The sequence below is a fragment of the Lepisma saccharinum genome, chromosome 8 (genome assembly GCF_977018435.1).
Source record: "Lepisma saccharinum chromosome 8, izLepSacc3.1, whole genome shotgun sequence".
NCBI classification, from domain to species: Eukaryota; Metazoa; Arthropoda; class Insecta; order Zygentoma; family Lepismatidae; genus Lepisma; species Lepisma saccharinum.
This window is the reverse complement of record NC_139236.1, coordinates 91,293,878-91,319,450: the sequence shown is the minus strand read 5'-3', so window position 1 is coordinate 91,319,450 and position 25,573 is coordinate 91,293,878. Positions and strand designations below refer to the sequence as shown.

The following is a 25,573-nucleotide window of genomic DNA, read 5'->3' as shown; positions in this document are numbered from 1 at the left end:
AATGTAATCTACACGTAGATTACGTGTAGACAACGCATGTAGACGTAAACTTATAGTCTACGGCACATCACTGGCCGTGAGGATGAGGGTGAGCTTTTAGGCAGTGTTAGAATTGAGGGGGGGGGGAAGCCAGGGAATTTCCATCCCCGGCCCTACATGTATATTCTCATTTCCAACCAGGGAAACAAAATCCCCCCTCTGAATGTGTCCCCTCTGAATGTGTATTAGATTATTACTAGCGGATTAGCCGGCGTTGCCCGGGTATTTATTTATCCCAATCTTCTAAGAAAGTTGTCCGTGGGAAAAACATGTCGATCTTAAATCAACTCCGCATTACTTAATAGACTCTCCCTCAAATGTCACCAATTAGCTTAGCGACTCCGAAAAATATGGATTCGACACTAATGTAGGTAATTTTTGACATTTTATTTTTCACCACCGGGTTCGAATCCCAGCTTAGGCATGAATATTTGCGAGTGTACATTCATGAATTTCACCATATCATCACTCATCCCGATCTTCGCAAATTAGCCAAAAGTGACACAAGAAGCGAAATAAAATAAAGCAAATCAATAATAATATTATAATAATAATATTATTAGTTTTATAATTATTAAAATAATTATTTTTAGCATTATTATTATCATTATTATATTGTTATATTATTGGTACGTTTATCCTGATACTTGCACCCCCAAGACAAAAATTCGTGATAGCGCCTCTGGTTCTGAAGTCCCCCGCCCCCCTCTGCTTTTTTTTCAATTCGAACTCTGGCTTTAGGGAGTATGAGAATGAAAAAGTGATTGAAGCATGGTGGTAATACGAAAAGAACAAATCCAAAATTATTGACTTTTTCATGGCTTTTTGTTGACCTTTTCTAGTTTTTCTTAATTTTTGTTTATTCGATCATACTTAGGTAAAGTTGGAAATTAGTAATTAAGAAAATAAATATTTATTTAATGAAAAGCCCCCACCAAAAGGCCAGTTAAGATGAAAACTGAAGCTGTATTTAACATGGGAATTACACTTGCTTTATCTATTAATGCATCCTGCACCGCATTTGGCAGACTAGCGAGGCTCTGGCGTCTGGACTCTCAGGCAGTATTATCATGTGTGGGGCTCGTGTTGACGTCCTATATATAGGGTTATTCAAAAAGAAAGAGCAGATTTCAAATGTTTATTTCTCACGAACTATAAAAGATAGAAACACGTGCCATACACACGAATTAACTGGTCCCTAGTAATTGAATTGATAGCTATAACAATTCGATGTGTATTGAATGGAACTAATAGGCAGGATTATAAAATATTTGAAATCTGCTCTCTCTTTCTGAATAACCCTGTATTTCTGATTGTCCCTTCGCCCATCTTATCTTACCACCATTCATCATTATCTTCCAGATTAGCCCAAAAGTGAAGCAAAAGTTAGCAGAAAAGTGAAGTAAAATAAACTAAGCAAATCAATCAGTCATTGTGATAGCAATAATTCTTGACCACAAGTGACTGGTAGACACCCTATACAGAGCTACGTAGGCGATGTTAAGATTGAACAGTGAGGATAAAGGTGCACGAGGATGAGGACGACGCAAACTGAGAGAACGGCCAAGATAGGAAGAGGAACTCGATGGAGAGAGAGAGTGGAAGGAAGCCATGAGACGAAAGATGAAGGCAAAGTCGCTAAAGTCGTCAATGTAGCCGTGAGAATGTCAACAACAGTTTACCTAGTCTTATCATAAATACTGTCACAAAGTTTTAAGTAAATTGATACAAAATGCTGAGAGATATTGTAATATTCTAATAACATTACTGAAATGGATGCATGACAAATCAAAATCACAAATCATTATTCAAAATCGCCATCCTTAGCATGCACACATTCCGTTAAGTCTTTGTGGCCACGCATCAATTGAATTACGCAACACATCGACTGGAAAATCAGCAACTGCCTTCAAAAGACACCGCTTTAAACTTTCAATATTGGGATGTCTCTTCTTGCAAGCCATCTCCTGAAGCTTGGACCAAAATTTGTATTCCAAAGGGTATAGGTCCGGACTTGCAGAAGGCCAACCCGAAGTGGAAATGAAGTCTGGAACATTTGCCTCCAGCCACTGCTGTGTTGTTCGGGCCTCATATGCTGGGGCTGAATCCTGCTGGAAGCTCCAGTTCTGACCATGGAAGAGAGTGTTGTTGAGATACTTGACTAGTCTCTCAAGCACTGTCTGCTGGTACACTTTGGCTGATGTTTTTACCCCTTTTTCACAGAAATGGAGCGTACACTCCTAGCAAATGTTCCCGACTTCATTTCCACTTCAGATTGGCCTTCTGCAAGTCCGGACCTATACCCTTTGGAATACAAATTTTGGTCCAAGCTTCAGGAGATGGCTTGCAAGAAGAGACATCCCAATATTGAAAGTTTAAAGCGGTGTCTTTTGAAGGCAGTTGCTGATTTTCCAGTCGATGTGTTGCGTAATTCAATTGATGCGTGGCCACAAAGACTTAACGGAATGTGTGCGTGCTAAGGATGGCCATTTTGAATAATGATTTGTGATTTTGATTTGTCATGCATCCATTTCAGTAATGTTATTAGGATATTAAAATATCTCTCAGCATTTTGTGTCAATTTACTTAAAACTTTGTGACAGTATTTATGGTAAGACTAGGTATTTTGGTCTGTTAGAATGGACGTACAGCCAACGGCAGAGATGGAACTGAACAAATTGCCCATCACTAATTTAATTCTATTTTATTTTACATCCTGTGTTGTTTTAATAAATGGATTTTTTCTTTCATGCGAAGCACATGTTTTGCTCTGCTTGTTGAAGTATTAATTTCAATTCACGATCATCGTATTATGGAAAACAGACTGGAGGAAATGACAATGGTCAATTCGCATACCATTTATTTTGCCGTTGGGTGTACAACATTCTCCTGTTCAGCTGTAAAGTTCTAGGACAAAGACGCCATCAGGCTTTTTCTCGGGGGGGGACAGTCATAGAAACGTTTATTATTAGTATTGCTATTGTTATTATCATTGTTATTATTTTATCAGTTACTAGTAATACTATTTTACAAATCATAAAAACTCAAATTAAATTTAAGATACTTTGGCGTTGTATACAAGTTCAGAATCGAGTGTACTATTTAGATAAAAACTGGATTCGCCTCTCTTCCTTTCAATAAACATCTAGCCCATCCATTTGTTGATGAACAGGGTTTTTTTTCTTTTTGAACTTCTTCACAATGCACAGATAACAATCAAGAGTCCGAGACTACTTAATCTACTGTTCTTCATGGTACCTTTGCTCCATGGTTTTACGTGCACAAGGTTATTGTAAAATTATAATATAACGATAATAATAATAATAACGGCTTATAAGTCACAAAAAACAATATTTTTTGTTATAAAAAATCGCTACCATCTAAAAATTCGAGTTACACTTACTCTTTCCTGTAATCTCGGGGGGGGGGGGCACCTACGAGATAAGTTTTTTTTTAAGGTTCGAAGGATAACTCTGAAACCACTAAAATGCTATTTGGTACTAAAATGTACGCCAAATCCTAACCTGTATAAGTGTAAAGTGCTCCCCTGCGCTTTGCACCACGCCATGAAGGCGCAGTAAGGTCCCCACACTTTCTGATTGAATGGATTGCTTGAATTGTTCTTTTAAGTCCACTTTATGCACAGAAAGGCCAATCGGGACTGGACCTACAGATCAAAGTGGGATCCGAACCACTGTGCCATGTGCCTCCACCGGCTATCGAACCCGGGACTCCTTGATTACAAGGCGAGGACACTAACACTGCGCTACACTTTCTGCATCACAGCCGAAGTTGGGGGTGATGTGATCAGCACCAAACCCCTGGCCGCCTTTACCTCCCCCCCCAGAGTATCCTCCAGCTACCAACTTTATGCGACGCTGAACAGGTGGGGAAAAAATCCCGGTTCTACCCTGCCGGGGATCGAACCCGGGCCCCTCGCATGGTAGTCAGACGCTCTAAAGACTGAGCTACTGCGGCTATAAATCCTAACATAAATTACCAAGCGAGGGTCGTTCGTTCTCTGTGCGAGTCAAGAGCCAGTATTGAATCGTTAAACTTCGCTGCAAAATTCATAAAAATTTCATAATTACTTGTGTCTTTGTAAACATCTGCAGTTTTGTCATAACCAAAATCAAAGGAAGAAAATTGGAGATTTAAATTAATTGCGCAACCATTAAAAAATGCCACTCTGTAAATACTCAACAAATTTCAAGTATTGTATAACCTCCCAGAGGCATATATCACCAGGAATGACTATGGCCATAAATATCAGTTTTATGTGTCCATCTATTATTAGTATTTAGTACTATTCTCTGTCCGTTGTGCGAACAGTCAATGCACACAAATAGGCGTGACTTTTGAGAAATCCTAATGGTTGATCGAATGACAGCTGCGCAGGATTGTTGCGCGTAAGAATATAGTGCGTGTGAGACCTTATATTATGAGCTGTAAACCTACGACCAATGTATTCATGGGCAAAATAAGAACAGAACACAGAGAAGGGACTATTTCTCAGAAGTCCCGTGGTTTTTGTTTACATTAACTTTGATCTTGCAGTTGGTTAGAGAATAAATAAGCGGCTCTATTCAGCATGCGAGGCTTCCAAGTTACCGAAATTTTAGTAAATATTAGTAATTGCTGGCAACTCTTAAAGTATGTGCTGCGTTATTGCATACATGCAATAATAAAAAAAATCAGTTTTCCGTGCGGAAAGTTGCTCGGCTGCATGTTATTCAGGAGCTATCGTTCAGCAACACACTGTAAACGTATTTAACACACATGCGCGGGCGCGGGGGTCCCACAATTGTGTAAACATTACACATTCAGGCTGTTTCTACGCTCTGAAGCGCAAATAATCGCATTTGCTAGCATTTATGAAAATTAAATACTGTAGGCTTTATATTTTCAGCCTGTTGTTTCAACTTTATCCCTGTTAAATGTTGCCTGAAGGTAAACAATAATAAACTTTGCGTAAACACTATGAATATTAATAACATTTGTTCGTCCCTCGCTTAGTACTGCATATGTTTTCCTTATATCCCATACTTTTCCACATTCAGTGTGGATTTTAGTCTCCGCTTGATCGATGTAATGCTTGTCAGCTCCTGCTCCTTCGTTTGCAGGTTCTATTTCGGTTATGATAAGTTAATCGTAACGATGATATTGATGATTAGATGAAACAAACGCAATGACACGTCAGTGCTTTATAGAGGATTCGAACCTAGAACCCTTGGCTTCGTAGCGGGATACGCTAAGCACTCGCCACCGAGGTTGCTTCCTGCTACGTCTCATTTCCTTTCTTGGCTCAAGTTTCTTTTTCCGATTTAAGTGCATTTTGTTTTAGCTGTTGGTTCGCTTCTTTCTTTGTTCATCGCACTGCTAAGACGGTCTCATCGCACTGCTAAAACGGTCTCACGAAACGGTCAAAACTGTCTAGTCACACGGTCAAAACTGTCTAGTCACACGGCCAAAACTGTCTAGTCACACGGCCAAAACTGTCTAGTCACACGGCCAAAACTGTCTAGTCACACGGCCAAAACTGTCTAGTCACACGGCCAAAACTGTCTAGTCACTGTCTCATGAAACTGCTAAAACTGTCTCATGAAACGCCTAAAACTGTCTCATGAAACGCCTAAAACTGTCTCATGAAACGCCTAAAACTGTCTCATGAAACGCCTAAAACTGTCTCCTCATCGAACTCAAACAATTTCCTTATCTAGAGACGAAATACTCATCTATCTCACGGTTTCTCACTTTGTGTATTTATTTCAGCTCTTTTAGTTCTCACTTTTCTTCTTGTATCGCCTATTCTGTGTAGTTCGGAACTTAATTATCCTCTCAGTACCTTTGGGAGGAGTTTAAAATTTGTAGTGTTTATCAATTTCCACAGTTTACACTTAGCTTTTTGTGAATTCGATTGCTTTTCATCTCAGGGGGAGCATATGCTCCACCCAAAAAAAAAATCTTCTCGCCAGCCAATCGCTCTTCAAGTATTCATGCGTCGGAAACAAAAACAAGAGACAGTCACCAGGGGGTTCTCTCTCGCAGGCAGCCTCAAAGGATACATTGATAAACTCTCCAGGAGGACGAGGAACTGGGAGGGGAGTCCCAAGACGAAAAAGAAAACTTTGGGAAACTTGCTGAAGTCGGCGCCAGGTGGCACTGATGCATAAGACAACGACAGTCTGCCTCAGCGACAAGTTTCTCTCGGGGTCTCTTGGCAAGGGTTTCCGCAAGCTGTTGCTATTTTTCAGCCTCCTGGCTTTCTCAGTTGGCGTCGCGAGGGGGTTCGGGGGAGGGGGGTGGTGAATTTAAGGCCTCTTCGGGGACACGGTAAAGAAAGGGATTTTACGGAGTGAAATCTCTACGATCTAAATTGCGTGGAACTGGGAGAAGGTGGAGAATTTTTATGCGTGGATCTCTCTCTTTACATAAATGCTTCCATCTCACCCATCCTTCGAAATACAACGGCGTTGACTCTTCAACCGAAAAACCGTCGAATGTTCCCGCTTCGAACCCAGAGGATGAGTGTTTCATTGTGCTAATTATAATGGTCCATTTTGTTCAGTCTTGTGGCACCAATTTTTCGCCCAAAAAATATAACCGACAACGAGACATGGCGTTTCAACTCGCTAGGGGACCGTGAGCGAGTCAGGGCGTTTCCACTCGCTAGGGGACCGTGAGCGAGTCAGGGCGTTTCCACTCGGTAGGGGACCGTGAGCGAGTCAGGGCGTTTCCACTCGGTAGGGGACCGTGAGCGAGTCAGGGCGTTTCCACTCGGTAGGGGACCGTGAGCGAGTCAGGGCGTTTCCACTCGGTAGGGGACCGTGAGCGAGTCAGGGCGTTTCCACTCGGTAGGGGACCGTGAGCGAGCCAGGGCGTTTCAACTCGGTAGGGGACCGTGAGCGAGCCAGGGCGTTTCAACTCGGTAGGGGACCGTGAGCGAGCCAGGGCGTTTCAACTCGGTAGGGGACCGTGAACGAGAAGAGACTGTGCTAAATCTCATCTCGCCACCGCAGAGCAGACGTCGCAGACTTCCCATATCAAGAGGCGAATACTTCACTGTTGGAGAAATCCTTTATACTTGCAGCCGCTCGAACCCCCTACCGTAAGCTACTCCCAACCTAACTCCTCCCGCCTTAATCCATCAATTTCTTATGTACTTTGCGAATCTTCGTTCCGTCTGCCTCCGTGTCGTCTCCACCCAGTGTTTGTCTAATATCTTCTCCATCCCAGCATCTCGCCAGACCTCCACCCTTATCTTCCAACGCGCCGCTGTTTGAAGTGTGTCGGAATTTGCATAAAATAGGCTACGGGAGAGAGAGTTTCGTCTTTCAGGCAACTCGCAGAAGGAAATGGTAATTCGAGGCGCGGATGAGATGCTGAAGACTTGTTACAGGGACTATTAGACACAGAGGGGCCCGCCAGATGAAGTGGCTCTTTGTACCTCGCAGTGAAGAATCGAAGCAATTAGCATAGAATTGGAGATTCCCCTTGTACGCGATTATTTGCTTTACTAGGTCGCAACTTGGCAAAGGGGGGCTTGGGGGGCGGGGTAGGGAGCTAGGTCGTAAGTGAGAAAGATCTAAACTTACAGCCTCCATAGAGGACCTCTCTCTGCTCCAATCTGCGATTCAGGAGACGCATACTGTTACCAGCACAGTAGCATTAACTTACTTACGTACATATAATGGCTTCCTTGATGGCGCCGTCGCCTTGTAATCAAGGAGTTCCGGGTTCTACCCACGGTGGAGGCATACATTGGTTCGGATCCCACTTTAAACTGTAGGTACAGTCCCCATTAGCCTTCTGTGCATAAAGTGGACATTAATAAAACTTTACCTTGCAATGTACCGTGCCATAAAAGGTCCACTTTATGCTCAGATAAGCCCAGGCCTATAGTTTAAACTGGGATCTGAACTAGGGATGGACACAAAATCCGGATAATGAATATCTGGATTTCAAATTATCCGGATAGTAGGGATATCATGATAATTTGGATATCCAGATAGTACAGATTTAGTGAAGGATATGTAGAAAATCAATGTTGTTAAAGGTCCAGGATTTTAAATAAATTCAATTCCGGTCCAGGAGAGAAAATCAGCAAGCGGAAATGGGTTCTGGACCGTAAAGAACCTTTTTATCTGTAAAGTATTTCAATTATATCCTGGAACCTTAATTCATGATCAATTTAAATACGGTCAAGGAACCTTCATTCCAGATCAGTGTGAATTGAAATTAAACAATACGCAACTTGGGCCAAATTTAAATTGTGCGAGAGAATAAGAAAGGTTCCGTTCCTGCGGCGAAACCCAATACAACCCATTACAATTTGGACCTTTTAACAACCGTGTAAAAAATACGTACTGTGAAATAGAAACATGAAGAGTAAAAGAATATGTCGATAGTCCGCAATATGAATGAACAATAAAACTGCAAGGATAGTGGACACATTCGGATATTTGACCATACCTAATCTGAACCATTGTGCAACGTGCCTCCACCGGGTATCGAATCCGGGATCCCTTGATTACAAGGCGACGATAACGCCAGCGTGGAAGCCCATTACACCACCGGGGAAGCACTCTTCACCAATAGCGGCGAATGTGTTCCGAAACTGTGGGGAAGGGGGGGGGGGGCAAGAAGCCAAAACTGGGTTGAACGCAATGACAGTTTCCTTTCGCTTAGTAGATAAGGTTTAGCATAGTGTGGGGGCAAAAATGGCAAAGCAGGGGGAGGGCAACTGGCCCCCACGACACGCTAATCGCCGCCACTGCTCTTCACTTTTGTAGTTCACTACCGAATTTTGAAGGCAGCGGGACCCAGCCACCGAAGTATTAATTTGGTACCTTCCGTATGCACAATTTGCAATATTAGTGCACCCCCCCCCCCGATTCCACTTATCGCAGCGCGGCAAACCTCCCAGCAAAAACAAAGCACACTGCAATGACTGGTGAAATTAACAGTCCCCGGCGGTTGCACAACAAATACACTCAATTTAATTACATGGTTAAAATTTAATTAGTAAACATGTAATGTAAACAGCAAGAAATCACTGTCGGTCAGGGGGGGGGGAAGGAAGAAAAATTGGAAAAGAACTTGTTTACATAATGTTGGCGGGGTTTTCCTGCAATTATGCAAATGCCGCGTCGCACATAGTTTACCTCAGTCCACTGTTTAAACTGACGGGCGGGAAGCGCGCGCAGAAAAAGCCAAAGAACCAGGGAAAGCTGATAAATCGAAAGGCATGAGGACGATAAACAGGACATCAAAGGATCAATAGATATAAAAGAGAATTGTAGAGGCGGTCTATGGCTGCTCTATGAGTATGCCGTTGTTGTAAAATGGTGGAGTATGACGTATCACGTACCCCAATGGGTAAAGGCAAAAGGAAGCTTCCAAAAGTCGAAAATAGGTAGCAGCACAAAGCCAAAGAAGATAAATAGTTCATAATATAACGAAAATGAAAGGAACAAAGATGAAATATGAACAAAAATACAGTAAATAAAGATTATTAATGCAGAAAAACGATAAATTGATAAAGTAATGTAGTATATATTAATAATTGAACACTAAAATTGGTAAACGCTCTAAGTGCCACAATAATTCAAACACAGCTTTCCACGTTGAACTGTTGAATGTGCCATGCTTTATAATGTGGTAAATGTGAGAAGTGGCTGGTAGCAAGTGATGTGCGTCTACGCGTACACAACGATAGTCTACATTCTACACGTAGACTATTTTATACACGTAGATTACGTAATATATGTAAACAACATGGCGAAAGGTGATAACTTAACAAAGGGCGCCGTGGAATTAAAAGAAAATTATACTGCGTATCAGTTGCTGATTTGTGAAGAAAACTTTTCATACTCTTTCTTCCAAATTGGAACAATTTCTCACCTAGGAAGAAACCTAATTTAGGAAATATTCTAGTGTTTTATGGGAAGAAGACCAGTCTTGCCTCACGACTGCCATCTGTTGTTGTTTTTTGCATACTATTTATCTTCATCCATAGTTGATAATAGAAGAGAAGAGAAATTTTGTTGTAAATAGTATTCTATTCATTTCGTTAGGAACCAATATAGTTGAAAATGTCACTTTCCCTTTATGAAACCCTTTAAAATTAATTTTAATGCACTTTAGATTGTCTACGTAGTCTATGTAAACTACAACCCAATGTAATCTACGAGTAGATTACGTGTAGACAATGCGTGTAGACGTAAACTTATAGTCTACTGCACATCACTGCTGGTAGCCCTCTAAGTAGTTCAAAGGCATGGGCGTCCGGAAGGGGGGCCGTGCCCCCCCCCTGGAAAACGAAAGTCAACCAAAAATTACATATTTCACACATAGAATTTAATTTCAGCCACATTAATGTGTGTTAATTATTGCACGAACATGATAAATTCAAATTTAAGCAATGTTTTTGAGGGATGAACACTATTATTGGGGGAAATATGCCATGTTGGCCCCCCTGGAAAAAATACCTTCCTTGCCCCTCCCTGGAAAAAATCCTGCGGACGTCCACGTTCAAAGGGCGTGTAAAGAGGCACTAGCGTGAACGTTCTTACGGGCTGATGTGCTGAACGATGAGATTTCCCAACACTTTCGCGTTTGGCAGTTTTAGTCCTCAATTTAAGACATAAAATTATCATAAATAACAAATAGACAAATGTTTATAAAAGATCGCGGAAGGACAATATTACGGTGAATGAACAGATGTGGATTTCTGTGCTAATTTACCGTCCCTTTCGAGAAAAGTTTGCATAATATCAGTGGCGGCGCCACCAGAGCTGCAATAGGTCCTTTATTTTGAGGGTTAGGTCTTCTGCACGCATGTAGTGCTACGGGGGAAAAGCTCCTATGTAGGGTGACCATACACACACATTCAAAAAAGAGGACAGAGCATGGTGAAAAAGGAGGACAAAGTCATAAAAAGGAGGAAAGCACAAAAAATGGCAACACATTTTGCCATTGCTCATAATTTAATCAATATAAAAAGAACTGCCAACACTTTACTCACAGATAATTCTGATGATTTTTTTTAATAAATTCCTCCTACTTTTAAGCAACAAAAGCAATCTCCTAATCTATTGTTTAACATGACAATCATAACTAAGAATATATATAGTTTGAAGCACAGTATTTTACTCTTATTTCCAATTCTTGGATATTAGAATGCAATATCTCCATATGAATGCAATTGTTACAGTAAACTTCACTTTAATTTATTTCCAAAAAACGATTTTAAATTTTACGTAGTTTAGATTGTATCAGGAAATATGATTTTAATGCCACAAACATATTTTGCGATCTTTCAACAGCAGGGGAAAGTGACAGCCACCTTACACTTTACCTCGTATTCGTGTCTTCCATCCTTTAAAAGCTGGATATTTTCTTGCAAGATCATTGATGAATTTACACTTTCTCTTCTTTATTTCATAAAAGTAAATATGACTTAATAATCAAAATTCTCACTACGCGTTTCTGTATCGAGTATATTTGACTCTAAAATGAACTAGCTGACCTCTGTGGCGTAGTGGTTAGCACACCGTGCCACAACGCCAGAGATCCAGGGTTCGAATCCCAGCCTGACCATGAGTGTCCCTTCATCAAAATCATCATATCGTCGCTCATCCTCATCTTTGCGATTAGTTAAAAGAGACAGAAAAGCGAATTAAAATAAACCGTATCAATAAATCGAAAATGAACTGCTCAGATTACATGCGTTTCAGAAGTCTCAGATTGCGAAGCAACGACTTAGAATAGTACGTACTAATGACCAGGGTTGTTAAAGATTCAGGAACGCATAAATTCTAATGAGTTCTATTGGGTTCCCTGAACAGGACCGGAACCTTCTTTCTCGCACAATTTAAATTCGGTCCACGTTGAGTATTGTTACATTGAAAAAAGGTTCCTGGACCGAATTGAAATACCAGGTGGTTATAATTAAAGTGACGGTGTTCAGAGTGGTACAGCACGGGCTGTAATGAGAGTAGCAGTCTGAAACTTCGTAGATATGATAATGAAGCAATGCGCTCGCGAATTATGCCAAAAAAAATAGTTCCAATTCTCGCCACCAGGGTAAAAACGGCGCTGTAAGCAGTCAAAACGTGGAATTTTCCATAACTCTGACGTCAAAGTCGGTGAAATTGCCTAACCATTGTGTGAGCTCCCTGGTTGTTGTTGGTGACGCTTGTTGCTTTTTCCTTTAGTAATGTTCATGTAATTCGAATAGTGAAATTGTAGCGATATTTTATTACAAAGAGTATTGTTTTCTGCGATTTATAGTGTTTTTCCTGTAACTATACCAAGTTTTGACTGCTTACGGCGCCATTTTTTACCCTGGTGGCGAGAATTGGAACTATTTTTTTTTTGGCATAATTCGCGAGCGCATTGCTTCATTAGCATATCTACGAAGTTTCAGACTGCTACTCTCATTACAGCCCGTGCTGTACCACTCTGAACACCGTCACTTTAATTATAACCACCTGATACTTTACAGAAAAAAGGTTCTTTACGGTCCAGAACCCATTTACGCGTGCTGATTTTCTCTCCGGGACCGGAATTGAATTTATTTAAAATTCCTGCACCTTTAGCAACCCTGCTAATGACTAGGAGTGTGCGGGACAGAACTTTTTTGGTCGGGACGGGAGATAATCGCGATTTCCGGACCAAGCCGGGACATTTTCGGGACTGGAATTTTTTAAAAATTTCCCGACGCTGTGGAACTCACGAATTTTACGTCACTGTCTTTAATTTTATTATTGTTTTTTCTTACAATTTCCGAGAAGTGTCAAGACACTTACAATGCAGAAAACATCAAGAATTAACCACTTTTAAAAGTGACGATTTGAAAGTTCCTGACTGCTCGGGATCCTGAAACCTCTGGAAATCATTCCCCGAAGTCGGGATCGGGACGGGAAATTCTTTTTACCGCTCTCGGTATCTGCTATTCTGGTTCCCGCACACCTCCACTAATGACTCAGTCGTAAGAGTGATCGTGTTCAACTCCCAGATGCTAGGTGAGCATTGCTCGAATACTTAACGCGTCCCATGTAATATGATGATCGATATGTGTGGAAGCATTCTTGATGCAGCACATGTGCTATGGTCGATGATAAAGTCTTTCCAAAAAAGGAGAACATATTACCGATTTCTAAAAAATCCGCCCGGACGCCGGACAGACACCTAAAAAGGAGGACATGTCCGGATAAAAGAGGACGTCTGGTCACCCTACTCCTATGACAAGCACTGACATTTTCTGCCGAACATGACACTCATTTTTAGTTGTTAACTGCGCCATAACATAACATAATTGTTCACTATCATATTAATCATGATTAAAGTTTAATATTTACGATAATGTCTGAACCTCTTTTACCGGTTGATGAACATTTTCCCCGGGGGTGTAAGGGGTAACCCTTAGTGAAGATACCAAAACGTCAGCCCCCTTCCACGTAGAACATCCTGGACTACAATTTTGCAGACTAACGAGGCTGTGGCTGCCCTTGTGCGTTTCTGATTGTCCTTTCATCGAATTCATGTCATCACCATTCACCTACATCTTCGCGATTAGCCAAAAGTGGCAGAAAGACGAAGTAAAATAAATCAAATCAATCAATCATTTTCCCCGGGTTGATCGTTTACAGTTTACTGTTCAACGATTCCCTCGGTTGACTGCTTAATCATTTTACAATTTGAGTGTTTAATAAATTTCTGAATATTATTTCACTGAAAAAAATATTTGTGCTTTTTAAATAAAAAATCGTTTAAAGCTTGTCACTACATTTTTTAAAAAATGTAAGCTTGATATTAGAACTATTTCCACAGCCGTTTAAATATTAACAAGTCGCCAGTGATCAGAGAAGTTTTTTCATTCATTTCAATTCCCAATATGACGTTTGTTTGATTAGAATTTTCCGTACCTTAATCATGATTTTCACGTTCTACGCAAAGAAATTACTTTTCCAATCCACAAATTAGAACTGGGTTCGCATTTTTTTAAACCATTCACAAATTTTAACGAGCATAATTCCGATTCATCACCTCACCTCAACAGCAAAGAACAAACCCGCCGATAGATGGCAGCAGGAGCGTGCTCGAAGGGCAGCAGCCCGAGAGAAGCCAAGAGCGAGCCGATGCTCGAACACTTGTTTAATTTCCTGCCAGCAATTACCAGAAAGTGCGGAGAGCTATTACGCTAAAGGCCACGTCGAAGAAGAAAGTTGATTGAATCTAATGACGTCACAGGTGGTTAATTTAATTAGGGCGCCACCCGAGATGGCAAAGTGAGCCGGGGTTCTCATTCTCACGCGAGAGTTTCATCATCTCGTGCCTTAACTGCATCTTTAGATCATAGGCACTGGCGTGCGCTGGTGGGAGCTGATGGGGCTATACCCCTTCCTGAAAGTAGTAAAGAACTTTAGAAAAACCAAAGTCCTACATATATTCCAACCTAAAAATGACTCCAAATTACAATTATAATCTTTGAGCGCCGTTCTCCGTGGCAGAGTGGTTAGCACAGCGCCAGGCTACCCGTGTTCGAATTCTGGGCTGGGGTCCCTTTATCAATGTCACCCTGTCACTCATCCTCTTCGTCGCGATTAGCCAAAAGTGGCAGAAGAGCGAAATAAAATAACCCACATCAATCAATCAACCATTGTCCTTCAAGTTAAGAGTGACAGTTTCCCACCAGGAATGCATTTATTTAAATATCGTCGGAACGGGCACTGCTACTGAATGAAACAAAACACAGGGCAGGAGAATATGAATTTCTATTAAACTAGATACGATCTGTTAAAATATGATCCAAAGGCCATGTATTCCTTATGGACAAACAACTTCAAGCTACAGTTAATCAAATGGAAGCTTAGACTTTTCCCAACACGAACAAAATCTTTAACTTATCCTCTTTCCGTTCATGTGTTTTTCTACGCCATCATCCCAACCAAGAGAACAAGCAAAACAATACTCCCATAAGCGTAATGCTGTTTTCTTCCCTTTCTACAACAGTCCAGCGCACAGACCTCTCTTTTCCGCCTCTGTGGACGAGGAGCAGTTTAAGATCCTCGTGTCTGACTGGACATGGAAACTGTTCATTAAAAAAAAACAAGGTTAAAAATGGTAATTAAATATTTTATTATGCTCCCCACCCCACACCCGATTGCTATGACAACAGCACCGTACACACTGTGTAACTATTTATACAATTGGAGTAGGTTTAGTTGCCTTCTTAACCTTCTTGGTTTCACTTTTGTGACGTAATGCAACGAAGGGTGGAGCGTGTGCTAAGGTTTGGTGCGAAAAGCGAGACCAATGCCGAAATGATTGTGATTTCAGAACTTTCTACCGTACATCGTTGGCACATCATTGAGTACCGTTGGATTCATGTACCAACAATGAGACTGCCACAAATGAGAAGATCATTGTTATCTTCTTGTGAATCTCTGTGCAAGGACCTTGTTAGCTCTCTCGATTCTTCCCAGGCTCGTTCAACAATCGACAGTTCCCACTTCCGGAGTTTTGTTCCTGGCTGCCACCACCGCATTTTTAATCACCATAAGAGTGAGCTTTTCACACCGAACAATAAAGCGATAAAATGTTGAGTTACATTTTCTCGCGAAGTTTAAGCTTGGCGATTAAAAATAAAAAAGAACAGAACCATGAACATCAATTTCACTATTCAATTTTTAATGTTCTTTTCACTAACGAGATTTCGAAATCTATTTCGCTAACGATGTCTTGAAAGTCCAGCACCGTTGGGTCTAAGGCGTCATGCTTTGGGTTCGACGCGCGCGGGTTCGAGTCTCCTGGATGAAGCGTAACAACTTTTCTCTAAGATTTCGGCCTGGGTACGAGACCAGTGGACACCCACCATCGTGAGGAAATTGGGGAGCTACGAACGAGTAACGTAACCCAGTTATGGGAACCTACAACAGCGACTGACCACACGTCACTCCGTAACTGGTTAGATAATCTCCCACCTTGAGTGAGTGAGTGAGTGAGTGAGTAGGATCAGGTGGGAGTGAGTCGGTAGTAGGTAGGCCCTGAATTGGTTGTTGCGCTACGGTTAAAAACTATGTTTTGAAATTAATTATATATATATATATATATATATATATATATATATATATATATATATATCGCTGGCGATGTTTCGAAACCTTTGTCGCTAACGAAATTTCGAAACCTTTGTCGCTAACGAAATTTCGAAACCTTTGTCACTAACGACATTTCGAAACCTTTGTCGCTAACGACATTTCGAAACCTTTGTCGCTAACGACATTTCGAAACCTTTGTCGCTAACGACATTTCGAAACCTTTGTCGCTAACGACATTTCGAAACCTTTGTCGCTAACGACATTTCGAAACCTTTGTCGCTAACGATCTTTTGGAATCTACGTCGGTAACGATCTTTTGGAATCTACGTCGGTAACGATCTTTTGGAATCTACGTCGGTAACGATCTTTTGGAATCTATGTCTCTATAAGTTTCGAAATTATTTTTGCTGGCGACTTATTGAGATTGTTTACGCTGACGAAGATTTGAGATCTTTTTCGCCAACGAAGTCTTCTGTTCATCAGGGCCCCTACCTTCACATTCCCTTCACGGCCTGTTGCAGCGTAAAGGGGTTATATTTACCCTACTTAATAGTGGTCATACAGAGCTTCTTGTAACTGGCGCGTGGGGAGAAATACGAGATTTAGAATACAACGGAGAGACTGTTCAATACTCAGGCGCTTTTACGAGAGAATTCACCCGAATTCCACTTTGCCTCCCTTTACGAACCTAAAGTTCAAGATCGGGCCACACAAAGCATCTGGAAGCAAAATATTAATATTTTTTGACTCCCAGATCTTATTGCCGTTGTAATTTCATTCTCGTCGGCTTCCCCCTTTCAATACATTTCTATTTTTCCTTTTTTTCCCCGCCGTCGGCCGTGAACGCTTCCGTATATTGATTTCCGCAGCAACCTTACACCTCTGAGGTTAAGCAACTCCGGCGGCTTTTGTGAAACCGGAAAGACAAATGCTTGTCGATATTGGATTCGCCTTCCTTTCGCGGATGTTTACGGTAGGTCTCCTTATTGGGTCTCGCTTATTGCACACCGTATTGAGCACCTTCGTCTACTGACGTCAGCGTGGATTGCCTTCGTTGTTAGGTTAGGCATGTTAGGTTTATGGTGAATGTAAGGGAAAGCTCCCCGTGCATATAGCACGTGCCATTTTGGAGGTGATGTGATCTGCACCACGCTCCGGCCGCCTTTACCCCCAGGGTTGCCCCGAGGTACCCATTGATTTTAGTCTGCTTTATGCTGGGGCAAGGCCGGGAAAATTCCGACCTTTGATCAACCACCCCGGGTCTCCCGCGTGGCAGTCAGACACCTTACCGGCTAGCTAGACCACCGCGGATTTACAGGGGGTTGACCGAAGACGTATTATTTATGCTAAGAGCCCTAAACCAATCACAACACGAACTTGATCGTGACGTCAGTAGACGAAGGTGCTCAATAAGGTGCGCCAAAAGTGAAACCACATTTTTATAAGGAGCATTCGAGGAACCTCTTCGGCGCACTACGTCACAAAACCGCGGAAAATACGAATGGCGGTAAAGTTTACTATCCGTCGGACACCTATAACTTCTGAGTATCGTCAATTTTTGACGTTCGTACTTACGTATCTGCTTCGCGGAACATTCAGTGAATGGTTTTTGGGGCTATCCATCCCGGAATCGGTGCGAAATTTAAACAAAAAAAAATATTTTCGTTTGAAATTTTTGACTCAAATTTCCCACCGATTCCGGACTCCGCCCCTGGGGTAATTGACTTACCGCCCACAACCGCTAACGCGGCCCCGCCTCCGCTCCGCTCCGGCTCCCCGGCTTTCTCTATAGACTCCCTGTTAAAGGCATGTTAGAAATTGGCCGGAGTCACCTGCCCCCAAATGAGCCCCAAGCTTTTAAATTTGAAGAAATCCGCTTCCAGGATACGGAAAACTTACCTGCATTTCACACAAAATACCTTCCCGATGTTAGACAATACTACAGGAACTTATTACAGTAAGTAGTCTCTTCTGTAGAAATGAAGAAATCTGTCCGACGGATAGTAAACATGTACCAAAAAAAAAAATAATAATAATAATAATTGTACAGTCACGAGGAAAGAAAATTGGACACCTATATCGTGAAATACTCGATTCCCTGCTAGGCGTTATGTGTGTTGCATAACTCTTCGGCGATAAGTGGATTTTAATAGGAAATTTTCAATGGCAAGTTCTACCACCGCTGTAAACTTAGGCAACAAACATAACGCTTAACAGGCAAGCGGGTATTTCAGGATATAAGTGTCCAATTTGTAATGCCGGTGACCGTACATAAACAGGATTAACTTTTTTTTCAGTTTAAAGCGTGGATACAGAGGATCAAGACTGTCCACAGTCTAGAACAGCTCAAGTTCAATAACACACGAGTCGAAATTATTCCTAGCGCGTCGATGTTCGTGCACAGACTGGATATCATCGTTTCTTTCACGCTCTACGCAATTCGCCACGCACGAACGCACACTTAATGCCGCGTGATTTCGTTGATTAGTGCAGAAAAAGCACGTGTTAATTGCATGACCGAATTTTTAGCTTCCGCGCACCGCGTTGCAGTCGCTGCTGCTGCTATATAATTGTAATCCCATGTTCAGATTCTTCTCAGTTCAGGGAAAACAATGACTGAACAACTTAATTGGGTTCTTCCGCGAAAGAGCGGAAACGTGGAAATGTTTCGGTAGTAAAGTTGACGTAAATATAGGGATTAAGTCATTAGGTCTATAGATACTCTTAAAGTTCACCATACACACATGGTACACCTGAATTATTGTTTGAAGTTTACTCTATCAACAGATAGACTCGTTGGGACTGGACCTACAGTTTAAAGTGGGATCCGAACCAATATGTGCCTCGACCGGGTATCGAACCCAAGAATCCTTGATTACAAGCCAACGGCCGACATACATAGTAGAGACGCAGTGTACTTTTGTACGTTCGCCGAGAATCGAACCCAGAACACCTATATAAGGTGTTAGAGCGTTAGCCATTATAGTATTGGGATCTTGATCAATGCCTTTTTGATTGATTGATTTAGTTTATTTAACGTCGCATTTCTGCCAGTTTTGGCTAATTGGGAATCAATGCCTACGTCATCATCGGAAGGTGATCACAACGCATTAGCTTCATAGTCTAAATGTGTGTCGTGGACGCGCTTTGTATAAATGCCGTATTCCTCCGCGTAGATAAATCAGGGGTTTATCCAAGATTTTCCACCTGAAGGTGTAAGATCGTATTTAGGACTGTGTAAGTGTAAATTTAGTGCTGAAATGACTGTAAATCTAGCATCAGTGAAAATGTTACGGTATTGGAGAAATTTTGGGGAGTAAATCACTGAAATCGCTTAAATACGGTACGTTTGCTGTTGCAATTAACGATGTCGTTGAATGTAAACAAAAGTATTGCACGTGCACAGCACGCTACCATACCAGGAGTTTCGGGTTCGAATCCTGACCTAGGTATGGGTGTTCTTTCTGAGTTTGAATTTTAAGTCCACTTTATGCACAAACAGGCTAATCGGGACTGCACCTACAGTTTAATGTGGGATACGAACCACTATGTGCCTCCACCGGGTATCGAACCTGGAACCCCTTGATTACAAGGCGGCGTGTTATTTGTGAATGTCCCTTCATCAATTTTGTCATATCATCAGTCTTCCTCATATTCGCGATTAGCCAAAACTGGCAGAAAATCGAACTCAAATAATAAATCAATCTATGCGAGTGCCATATTATAAAAAAGGAATACTTAGGATCGTATCATAGGCACTGGTTACAGGTGAGTTTGACCCATCGTCTGCTTCATCAGTTCATATACTACCGAAGAAATCAGTTCATCCCTATCGGAGCGATAGAGACAAATATAATCTAAAATGTTCCTATCCCCTCATCTTAGTTACCGCGATTAACCTATCAATAGCTTGAGTTCGAACTCTAGGAAAGCCATGACTGCTCAGTTCTGTTTTCTTACAACTAATCATTATTGTTGCGATTAATCTAAATGGGTAGAAATGTTACCAATTCGGAGGCGATTTTCTCATGTTACATCAATATATTGAGAATTTAAACCAGTAAAGGGCAAGGCGGGAGTCGAACCCAAAATATCATGCTTGCGATCATGGCTCTTAGTAAAGTTTTAAAAGTTTACGGAAATAAACTGGCTGAGCACGAGTGTTCTTTGCGACTCTTCAATTTAATTTAATCGTCATTCTCCCTTATCGTCGAAATAAGAATTATTTATGTCCTCATATTTCCTCTCACAATGAACCTAAAAGTACTTTGAACTGCAAACTCGTAGCCAAACAGATAATCTACGTAGATTAAGAAATGATCAAATCGTTTTCGTAGGCTGGTTGTCCCATTTCGTGCCTTCACTGTTAGACAAACAAAATTTCACTACAAAGCAATTAAAATTCAATCAATATCACTCTAATAAACAAACGCATGCATAAAAAAGTTAGTGTACTACTCACCCATCAATTTCTTGACTTCATTTTGACTGATGAAAAGATTGAAGTGCCCACTCGCAATAGAGATCGAGGCAAAGATAATCAACACAGGAACAACGAATTCACACCTCATTGTGAAATACACCAGGTAGATTCACGTCACATTTCACATCGTTCAAGTCCTACAGCAGATCAAACGCTGCGCGGCATGCATGCAAAATGCAAGGACGTAAAGGAAAACCATGCCACCAGTTTTAAATGGGAAGGAATACACTATATAATGGTGATGGGAAAGGGATTACAGATATAGCAACAGCGCCGTACTACAGTCGAATCGAACCTTTTCGGGTGTCTAGGGCACACACTTGTTGCAGAAATTTACCAATAAAAATCTTTCGTTCACATAATTCCAGGTTCAGATTTCAAGTATTCGAAGCACTCGATGACAAAGTAAATCCGTACATTATAGCTAATGCGTACGTAAAATGGTTTGTTTTCGGGAGTCGAAAGCGAAGCACACAAACGCTGGTAACGTCAGAGAACACGAGAACTTCTCAGCGCGACTGCAACGCACTCTAGCGTCTACTGTGGAACGACAACTCTGGTGAACTGGCTGAGAACGCTACGATCGCAGCAATCAGATTGACGCCGGGAACAGTAACGCCACACGACGGGCATTAATAGCATCACCGGGACGGAGTGTGACTGAATCAGTGTTGCCAGATAAAACAAAAAATATGAGAACGTGCAGTGTTTTTTTTCTTTCATTTTAAAGTTCCACTTGCCATCTAACTTATAATTTGATATCCTTCACTTGTGGCTTTCTGTAGAGAGAACCGGCAACTTGGCTGGCTTGATCGCGAAGATGAGCATGTGTGATGATATAATGAAATTGATGGAGGAACACTCATAAATATCCATGCCCAGGCTAGGATTAGTACCCGGGTCTCCTGGCGTCGTAGCACTTTCACGCTCGTAGCTAGAGGGGTGCAAGGGGTGCAACTGCCCCCTGAGAGCCTGCTTTGCCCCCCTTGTGAAAAATACTGAACACATTCCTACCTGGAATTCTCACTAATCTTTACAGTTATATCATGTGTTACTCTAGCAACATAACAAATACACTTCTTGATTTTGTGATTTATTAGGGTGTATGGGATTCCGTATAATGTCGTATCAGGATTTGGAGGAAAAATTCCCTTCCAGATTCAAACTTTGGGGAACGATTTTTCAATTTTCAGTATCTAGAACAGTTGTGACATTTTGAGTAGTCTTATATTAAAGGTGCCTAAAGTGTTTGGATGTTTTTCTTGGATGTGTTGCTATGAAGTATGAAGTGCTTAAATTTTTGTTTCCCCAGTCTATCTTTTGGTATCACGCTATTTTAACGAGGTCATGACACCCACCAACTCCGATTTATGGTTGAAAGAAACCCCCTAAATTTTTTTCACCCTATCTCAAACGGTTTTCATTTTACAGCACTTTCAAATGTCATCAAATCAGTGTTGTCTGTCACTCTTGAGATCCTCGACACAAGATACCCTTGCTTACATTTTCTCTCTTTTCACCTTAACCAATCATCAGATCTCTTTGAAATTTTACACAAAGTTCAATGAAGTAATGAGGATTTCAGAAAAAAATACATGAGTACTCAAAAAATTTTACAAATGCCTATGAAAAGACTGATAATGGATTTGTATCCTAATTTTTGTGGTGGGAAAAGTAGGTTACGAAAATCTGAATTTTCATCATGTGGGTAAGATGGAACCAAAACCTTTTGATGTTGAAAATCATTGCAAAGACATGCTCTTTCTCTACATTTTTTTTTATTCCTTCAAACGAAAATTTTACGTTTTTTGGAAATTGACTAAAATTTCAGGGTCAATCCGTACCAAATGGTCCAGCACTGGTCGATCGACCATTTTTTAAATTTTTCATTTCTCTGTCGTTGTAACTCCTGTACAAGGGTAGTTCAAAACAGACATTATTTATCTAAAACTAGACTTCCTTTGAAAATGGCGGAAATTTTTGTTTCATGACTTGCAACATTTTTAGCCTATGTAGACAGCTGCGATAATTATGATAACTCAACTAAGAAAAATTATAGAAATCTGGGATAAAAAACATTGTTTTCAGTACATTTCAGGCTACATTTTATATTCCGTATCTTCTTTCACCACATCTAATGCAAATGGCTGAAATTTAGAGTCAAAACTGACTGATATTCAATTTTGAAGGGAAATCAATGTATAGGTTATTTTTTTTAGTAGGTAAGCAATGAAATATCTGAGCTATAATTTTTCTTAGAGGAAACATGTATATTCAAAGTTTCAGCAGAAAATATTTGGGCTATGTTACTGGTTTCCGCATTGAGTTAAAGTTCTTTGAAAATGCTCGCTTTTCTCAAAATTTGAGCCACAAATATATGTCTGGTTGGAAGAGTCTTCCCGATGGTGAAGTGATTATGTCGTTGTTTTGTAATTAAGGGGTCCCGGTCCGATATCCAGTGGAGGCACATAGTGGTCCCACTTTAATAAACTGTAGGTCCAGTCTCGATTAGCCTTCCGTGCTTAAAGTTGACTTAAAACTGAAATCAAACTAATATCTTGTTGGGAATCTATCTTTCGACTAATCTTCGCCATTAGCCGAAAAGTAACGGAGTGATTTTGTCCACTGGTGCGCTGGCAACCCTGGTCGTTTGTTCAAAGAAGTGGACAAATTTCTCGTCTTCCAATTCGTGTGTGGGGAATCGCAGCCTAGCGTCGCCTGGTTCGCCTTGTGCTGCTGATATAACGAATTTACCGGGAACTGTTGCAACGCCCAGGCGACGCGATTCGATTCACAAGTCCGAGCAACCGGTTGAATGGCGCTTCGGCGAACAACTCCCACGCATTGTGAACGGAGAAGGGGCCCGTTCTGGCGAGGGGGCGCTCCTTTCGATCTGTTTTTCGGGGAAGCACCCGCTCGAATGGGATTCGGTTCGATTCTGCGTTAACGAGAATCGTAAATGGAACGCTTCCGTTCCGGAAATGGCACGTTCGTAACCAGAGGTCGCACGCGAGCTTATTTCCTGGGTCGAGTTGCGAAATGTTTCTAATAGTCCCTTCGGAAATTTGTCTAGGCGTGCCTAGATATTAGTAGTAGCGTCGCCAGTAAAAAATTTTCAGCCGGACTTTCTTAAAGTATGCATGAGCTCATGGGCGCCAACAGAAATTTTTGGTCGATAGATAGATTAAATTAGGTTATTTTACTTCCCTTTTCTGCCACTTTGGCTAATCGCGACGAGTGGTAATGTGATGAAATTGATGGATGAACATCCATAAAGAGCATCCACGGCGGGACTCGAACTCGGGACCACTGCCGTCGTAGCGGGATGTGTTAACCACTCCGTCACAGAGGTATGTCCACTAGCTATGTTTTATACATAAGCAAGGACTTACGTTAATGGACAGTGATAGTATTTAAATTGAGTTGTTAACGTGGTAAGGAAACGCAATGAACACACGAAAGAGCTAATCATTTGAGAATCCATCCACACTTCTACGTAGACACTCAGGTAACTGCAGTCTTGTAGGCCAACGATGCTTCAACTAACTAACTCTCTAGCCTTCTTGAACCCGAAGGTTCATGGCTGCAGCAATACAGGCCTTCCATCTGTCCCTATCCTGAGCAAGCTCTATATACTCTTCTCCATCCCTATCGATTTCCTTTAGCCCTCCATCTTCGTCTTGGCCTTCCTACGGGTCTCTTCCCATCAGGTTTCCCAAAGAGAATCCTGTAAACTCTTCTTCCCTCTCCCATTCGTGCGACATGGCCTGCCCACTTAAGTCTTCTTGATATAATTATTCTAATAATATCTGGAGAGGAATACAGATTGTGCAGTTCTACATTACGTAACCTTCTCCACTCGCCTGTCTCCTTGTCCCTTTCAGGTCCAAATATTTTTCTAAGGATTTCATTTCCAAATACTCTTAATTTATGTTAGCGAACTAATCCCCGCGACAAGTTAAGTTTGCAGCAGGCTTTATGTATTAATCCACGCGAGAATGGCGCTCAGCATCTCCCGTGCCAGTCTTGCCTCTACCGCCGAGCTGTTCATATCATAGACAGTGAGAAAATCGGCAGTATTGCAGCGGAACTATATTCTGCGCGCACGTTTTGGTCTATATATGAGAAAAGTTCCTGCAAAGTTAACCTGTCGCGGGGCTTAGGTGGGGATAATATTGTAACGTTCGGTCCCGTTTCACGTGCAGTTTCGCACGACTGGCAAGGTAGATTCAAACCACGATTGTGCTACACCTGAATTTTTCCACTTCTTGCACCTTGACTGGCCATCCCGGATATAAACATTTCATTCCGAGACCATTAACCAAAAACAGATGCATATGAGCATCTACAAACACCAGGCCGTTATTTATATACTCTGTAATTCCCATCCTTTGCCATTGAAGGCATTAGGCGCTATTTCCATAAGGCCACAAAGCTGGAATAATATGATTTAAGCGGGTATATGGGCGGGAAAAAGGACCCAGGGAAGGTAGGAGGGGGGAGGGAAGAAAAAATAGGATGCGTAAAATTGAAAAACTTCCTTCCCACAGAGGGGTGGCTGAAAGATGAAACAAGAGACATACAGAGAGAAAGAGACAATCTAGTTAGCCCTTCCCATCAAAGCTAGACTGGAACTCATTTCACCATGAAAAAAAAGAACAAAAAGCGATGAGGAGAGGGTAAAAAAAAAAGCAAAGTGAAAATAAATTCGCGTAAATTAAAGCTTGTTATTATGCCGGCGGCTGTGAAATCTCTCTCTCCCCTCCCGCGGAACCCCCCTTTTATATTTTCCAGCAACAAACCTCGGTTCTCTGCTACACAGGGAAAGAAATCCTGTTTTAATTTACTCCACCCTGGTCGGCTTGGATTAACTTTCGCTGCGAAAAGACACCGGCGCCCTTTTTCTTTCAGCGGGGTGCTGTGAAGAGGGCTGCTGCATTGTGTT

General features: G+C 41.5%; 1 protein-coding gene across 1 annotated transcript in view; it reads right to left on the bottom strand.

Moving 5' to 3' along the window:
* LOC145991298 (tyrosine-protein kinase RYK-like) overlaps positions 1–21,182 on the bottom strand; it is a 308,147-nt gene extending 286,965 nt beyond the window's left edge. The window contains exon 1 of the mRNA XM_083127287.1: positions 20,608–21,182. Within this exon, the coding sequence (XP_082983413.1) occupies positions 20,608–20,716 (109 nt within the window). The 5' untranslated portion in view covers positions 20,717–21,182. The remainder of the gene's footprint in view (positions 1–20,607) is intronic.
* Between the last annotated feature and the right edge of the window lie 4,391 nt (positions 21,183–25,573).